The sequence below is a fragment of the Pseudorasbora parva genome, chromosome 2 (assembly GCF_024679245.1).
Source record: "Pseudorasbora parva isolate DD20220531a chromosome 2, ASM2467924v1, whole genome shotgun sequence".
Taxonomy (NCBI): Eukaryota; Metazoa; Chordata; class Actinopteri; order Cypriniformes; family Gobionidae; genus Pseudorasbora; species Pseudorasbora parva.
Window position 1 is genome coordinate 6,942,017 of NC_090173.1, and position 6,724 is coordinate 6,948,740.

A 6,724-nucleotide genomic window follows, 5' to 3' on the forward strand; every position below is an offset into this window, starting at 1 on the left:
ATATATATATATATATATATATATATATATATATATATATATATATATATATATATACGCACACACGTTTGGAATGAATGAAACGAGTATGCTTTATATATATATATATGCTTAACTGTCTGAAATCAGGGGAACTGTCAAGTGGGATATTTAATGATGAAGGAGGAGAGGGACCAAGAGAGAGTGAGGGATTTGGAGGCAAAAGAGACCGAGAGAATAGTGAAACATTTTATGTTTGATGTCGCACTTGAAAAGATTCAGATTGATCCTCATGTTTATTTATTTTATCTATATCGGACCTTATTCTCTTTAATGTTGTGGATCGTTTTCGTTTGTAACTTCTTTGCAGTTTAATTTAATGTACTGTCATTCTAATTTCCAAAACCGTTGTGTTATGATGATGATAATGCTAGCTCCACAGTCATCGCCTGAAGTTCTGGTGCTTTTATATGAAAATAAATATTATGAACAAGACACCCAAAGTTTTTGTTATTTATTTCCATTCGAAAGACCTGTTTGTCAACCATTTTTACTTTAATTACATACATGTTTTTATATATTTTTATAAATATGACAACAATCACATAACCAACAGAGAGATCGCACTGTTCGAGAGTTTGGGAATATTCACACATAATTTATACACATTAAAACATGATATCAGAGTTTTAAAATCAAACATTTTAAAAAAAGAAAAATACATCACGGTTGTTTAAGCCAATAAGCATTAAGCTGTGTCGTCAGCAAGTCGTTTCCCATCGTGCTTTTGGTCAGTGCAGTCGGTTGAGAGCAACTGCGCTCGACTGCAGAATCCGACACATCCGCCTTGCCATCGCGAGAGATTTTTGACATACGTCAGCATGACATCAGAGCAAGGCGGACCGCCCTCGGACACATTTCTAACCGGCATGCATGTCGTCAGTGACTGCATCATCAGTGACTGCATCATCATTAACTGCATCATCATTAACTGCATCACCAGCAACTATACTACCAATTTAATCACCAGCAACTATTCCACAAATTCCACCCACAAATTCCACCAGCAACTGTAGCCCCAATAACTGCACCCCCAGCAACTGTAGCCCCAAGAACTGCACCCCCAGCAACTGTAGCCCCAAGAACTGCGCTCCCAATAATTGCACCCCCAATAACTGCACTCCCAATAACTGTACTACAGATAGCTGCACCAGCTGCCATAAAAAAATGTTTCTGATATTTGTGCCAAAATTGCTTAAACCAGCTGCTTGTTTCTGGTTCTGGCTTCGGTTGAGTTTTATCATCTTCACTGGGTTTCTCATCTGTTTTGGCACCGTCAGTGTTGTCTTGTTGTTGTTGCTCCTCTTGTTTTTTTGTCTCATTGTTCTCACTCTTTATCGGTGCTTGAAGTCTTTCTCGTTCTGACTTCAGTTGAGTTTCAAACTCTGCTCTGAGTCTCTCTTCTGTCTCCTTTTTCACTCTCTCAATCTCTTGTCTTTTTTCCTCCTCCTGTTGTTTTCTCTCCTCTTCCTCTCTTTGCTTTCTCTCCTCTTCATCTTTCTGTTTTCTCTCCTCTTCCTCTTCATCTTTCTGTTTTCTCTCCTCTTCCTCTCTGAGTCTCTGCTCTTCTTCCTCTTTTCTGAGTCTCAGAGCATCTTCAAACATCTGATTACTGTAGTGTCCTCCTCCATTCTGCTCTATCATTGAGTCAATCTTCTGCAGTAGATCATCCACCTGCTTTCTCCCGTTTCTCTTTTTATTGTTGAAGATGTGAAATCTGCCTCCACACTGATCAACTAGATCTCTCAATGATTGATTTCTCTCAATTATTTCCTCTACAGACTCTCGTGTCAGCTGATCTCCATGAGTGAAGAGAATGATGGAGTATTTTAACACCTCCTGACCAAACATCATCTCAATCATCTGAGGAATCTGCTGCTCCTGTTCAGTGTATCTCATGTTCACAGGAAACACAATGAGAAAAGCGTGCGGTCCAGGACTGGAAATATAAACACTTCTGGCTATCTCCTTCGCTAACTCTTCATGGTTCATCTTTGTGTCAAAGAATCCAGGAGTATCAACTACAGACACAGATCTGCCTGAAACAGTGCCATGTTTCGATGAACATTTACAGGTTACTGAGCTCGAACTCATCTCGGATCTGAACCTTTTCTGTCCCAGGATTGTGTTTCCAGTTGCACTCTTCCCAACACCAGTTTTACCCAGAAGAACAATCCGTCTGGGTTGGAGACTGGAGACAGAAGTGGCTTGTTCTGCTTTATTTGGTAATTTTCTTGTCAGGTGATTCAGTCTGACTCCTTTTAATGTTTGAAAAAGAAAAACAAAAAGTTAATAATTTCAACAAACACTCACAGGGATGTGCCCAATGATAAATGCCGAATTCTAAAAGGAACTTTTAGGTACTTGTGTATGGATAGTACTGACTAACACGATTAAGAAAGAGCCCAGATGATGCCATTCACATGTGAACAATAAGACTGCTATGTGTGTTTCTGAGACTCGAAAGAAAAAACGCGGCAATTATATACTTTCTCACAATTATACACTTTCTCACAATTATACTGTACAGTCCCTGACAAAAGTCTTGTCGCTTATCAATTTTCTAGAAATACCTGATATTAACCTGACTTTTAATTAATTAATTGGTGTTAGAAATAGCTCATATGAAAAGCTAAAAACCTCCCAAAATATGTTTAATGCACTGAAATAAATAATTTTCATAGAAACAATATTTATCATTTAATCAAGACAGAAAGGTCAAATTTTGGCAAGACAAAAGTTTTGTCGCCTATACAGAAATTGAACAAATTTACTGCAAATACAAAAATATGTCAGCAAATTAAGTTGTGGTGCTGTGAGATCCAAATTTAATATCTTGTATGACTTCCATGAGCTTGAACGACTGCATCCATGCGGTTTGGCAAGGATTCATACAATTTATTGATGAAGTCATCAGGAATAGCTAAGAAAGCAGTCTTGCATGCCTCCCAGAGTTCATCAATATTCTTTGGTTTCGTCTTCCATGCGTCCTCTTTCATCCTACCCCACATATGCTCAATGATGTTCATGTCTGGTGACTGGGCTGGCCAATCCTGGAGCATCTTGATCTTCTTCGCCTTGAGGAACTTTGATGTGGAGATGGAAGTATGCGATGGAGCACCGTCCTGCTGCAGAATTTGGCCTCTTTTATGGTTGGGAATAAGAGGTAGCTAAGATTTCTTGGTATTTTAGACTATTGATGTTGCCTTCCACCCTGCAGATCTCTCGCACACCCCCATACTGGATGTAACCCCAGACCATGATTTTTCCGCCACCAAACTTCAATGTTTTCTGGGTGAATCTCGGATCCATTCAGGCACCAGTAGGTCTCCTGCAATATTTGCGGCGACTGTGGTGTAATTCAACAGAAGATTCATCTGAAAATTCACCTTCTGCCATTTTTCCAGTGTCCATCCTTTTAGCAGGCTGTGGGCCTTGGCAAATGCCACACGGTTTTTCAATTGTCTTTTGTTTAGTGCTGGCTTCTTGGCACTGATTCGACCATGGAGGCCATTTCGAGACAGAATCCGACAAACTGTTCTGGTTGACACAGGGACTTCAGGTGACCAGGTCTCGTGGAGCTCTGCTGCAGTGGAAAATGGGCTGGCCTTGGATTTTCGAGCCAACAAACGGTCCTCTCGAGCAGTTGTCTTGTGGGGTCTGCCTGACCTGGGCTTGTCAAAAACGTCTCCAGTCTCTTCAAATCTTTTTTTTATCCTCTGTACTTGACGCTGAGATACATTGAAGGGGTCTGCCACATCAGCAGTGGATCTGGTCTTCAGCCTCATGATAATCAAAACTTTAGTCTCTGGGTGAATCTTAGGCATGTTTGCAGAGGTCTAGTTGCAGTTGATGTGAAGGTCTAGCGTACTGGGGTTCTTTTTATACACACTTGAGACCTAATTGATCCATATTTAATAGTCACAGGTGAAGCTCATATGACAAGGTGACAACACTTATGTCTTTGCAAAAATTGACTCAATGGGCTTTACTAAGCTGTGAATATTAGAATACTTTTTGAAAGTTTAGTTTTTCACTGAAACATTATCACAAAAGCTGATGGGATTAAAATGAGCCATTTCTTGTAAAAAAATCTTGATTAGAAATATATTTCAGCGGCACATTAGGTCAATTTGTACACAAGCGACAAGACTTTTGTCAGGGACTGTATATTATTTTTGGGGTAAAAAGTATATAATATTCTTTATATTTTATCAGGGAGCAGCTATCAATTTGAGTTGTTCTGAAAACGCTTTTGAATGTGCGCTTGATTTTTACTTTGCAATCGAACTCGCAATCTTCGGGCACATCCCTTCTCACTATATTTGAACATTTTCAAATGTGGCTGTTCTAGTTAGGGCAATAAATAGACAACTGTGGTTCTGTTCTATCCACAGTAATAATATATAATTTGTTATCTTGAATACTTTTATTTTTATTGTAGAAGGTGTGTACATCCCAGTCAACATTTTGAACTCAGTGATCTATCCTCACAGCGCACTCACTGTGCTCATGCTACGACTCAATTTGAGCTCACCTTATGTGAGAACTTTAAGTTAAGTTCTTGTATTGTTTCAGTAGCTAGTTTTTATTTTTATTTTTTTACCAGATTGTTCTCCTAAAAAGGTAGAAAAACATTTTCTAAAAACATTCTAAATGTTTTTAGTGATAAGATTTCTAGAAGAATATTTCCAAACATTCTTATAAAAATTTTGCTGAAAATTTCCCAGCAGGCACGGTACTCCAACGTCATTCAGATGCCAAAGTTTAGCTGAAATTGAAAATCGGGTTGAAGCCATTAAACAACTCCAAAAACAGCAATAACTTACAGAACTTCTTATTGAGATTAAAAAAGGTTTAGATGTTCAAGTCTGTTTGAAAGTAATAGTTTGGTCACCATTATGGTGATCAGTGTCTGCTTTAGTTGGGCTCTTTGACCTTGACTTATTAATGTAAGAGTTTCTCTAGCTGCTGTAACTTTTTGTTATAGCAAGAACAGCAAGAAAATTGTGATCCGGTATATTGGCTACTTGTTAATAAAGATATTATCATGATGTAGTGGTCTGACTTCAAACAAGACACATTACTATAATCAATGTGAAATTAATACAATATGGTCTTGATGGTCTAGATGAGATGAGCTGACAAAAAACACATTATGATGATGGTATCTTTATCTCCATCAAATAGCTGACATCATCTGGCCACATGTTCTCTTTCTGCTCTTGCCATGACAAACACAGTTACAGCAGCCAGAGAAAAACTAGCATTAAAACAGCAAGAGTCACACTGCTCAACTAAAGCAAACACTCATCACCATAATGGTGACATCAAACCAAACTATTATTTTCAATAAATCATCAACATCTAAACCTCTGTTAATCTCAATAAGAGCTTCTGTAGGCGTCTGACAGAAATGGTCTGTAATATGTGAAGCTGGTAATGCTGTTTGTGGAGTTGTTTAATGATGCTGGAGCCTGATGTCAAAAAATATTTCGATTTTATATCTGAGTGACATTGAAGTCCACGCCTAAAAATGTAATACAAATTCTAATTGGTATTAACTTAAAAAAGACTCACCCATTATCGTATAGCATGTCAGTATTTTTAAAAGCAGCATTGTAACTTGTCCACTGAGTCCTTTCTTCTTGTTGTTGAACACGTGGTATCTCTGATCATATTTCTGAACGAGTCTCTTCAGTGGTTCAGTCTCATTGATGAACTCTTTTATAGTCATGTTTTCTTCCTCCAGCTGATCTCCTCCAGTGAAGAGAATCCAGGTTTTATTCAAACGGTTTTGACCCAAAAGCTTCTCAATCTTCTCCACAGTTTTTCTCTCTTCTTCAGTGAATCTGTCAGTTTTGATGACCAGCAGAAACACACAGGGACCAGATTCACATTTCTGAAAAAGGCCCTTATATTTTAACTGAATCTCATCCTCGGTCAGACCAGTGTCAAAGTATCCTGGTGTGTCATAAACAGTCACTTGCAATCCACAGACAGTATTAGATTTCATAGAGACATCTTGTGTGATAGATTTGGGGCTTTTCCTTGATATGAAAGCTTGTCGTCCCAGGATTGTGTTCCCTGTTGCACTTTTCCCAGCTCCTGTTTTTCCCAGTAGGACCACATTCAAGCCTGCATTTATTTCTCCCATTGTCAAATTTGGCCCGAAGTGCTGTGAGAAGAGAATTAACATAAATATCTCATATTTGCAATATATATATATATATATATATATATATATATATATATATATATATATATATATATATTTTTTTTTTTTTTTTTTTTTACCTGATCATTCCATTAAATACCTCCTTACTTATTTTATCCCTTAATACAGTTCTTTGATCATTAAAGTTAGCTATTTAAAAATATTTTCTTTGCAATAATTTCTCCATGCCTTAAAAGAGATTTAAAGTGTCTCTTCACCATTGCTTCATTTGGTGTACTCTTCCGAAATACTTTATTTCTGTGTTTTCTAGTATTTACACAGGTTTTCAAAACAGTGCCTCCACTCACATTTTGGTCCAACAGCAGCTTGGGTAAGCTTAAATCTGATTAAATGGCTATGGTTTCATCATGGTGCGACTGAGAAATAAAAATTGAATAGTAAATAGCTCCATGGAGATTTTTTGTTTTGATTTAAGAGTGCTGTTGTAACGAATGATTGCGTTCAGTG

The 6,724-nt window shown here is 37.7% G+C and overlaps 1 protein-coding gene across 1 annotated transcript; it reads right to left on the reverse strand.

Annotated features, from left to right (window-relative positions):
- Positions 1-1,002: 1,002 nt before the first annotated feature.
- Positions 1,003-6,196, reverse strand: LOC137089358 (GTPase IMAP family member 8-like). The gene is made up of 2 exons (XM_067452946.1): positions 5,620-6,196; positions 1,003-2,297 (listed from the first exon to the last, which is right to left on the reverse strand). The coding sequence occupies exons 1-2, from the start codon at positions 6,194-6,196 to the stop codon at positions 1,003-1,005; spliced, it is 1,872 nt and encodes a 623-aa protein (XP_067309047.1).
- Between the last annotated feature and the right edge of the window lie 528 nt (positions 6,197-6,724).

Excerpts from the sequence above, each read along its gene's own strand:
- LOC137089358 (XM_067452946.1), bottom strand. The coding sequence starts at position 6,196 with ATGGGAGAAATAAATGCAGGCTTGAATGTGGTCCTACTGGGAAAAACA. Across the intron at positions 2,298-5,619 it reads GACATGCTATACGATAATGG|GAGTCAGACTGAATCACCTG; the intron begins GTGAGTCTTTTT and ends AAACATTAAAAG.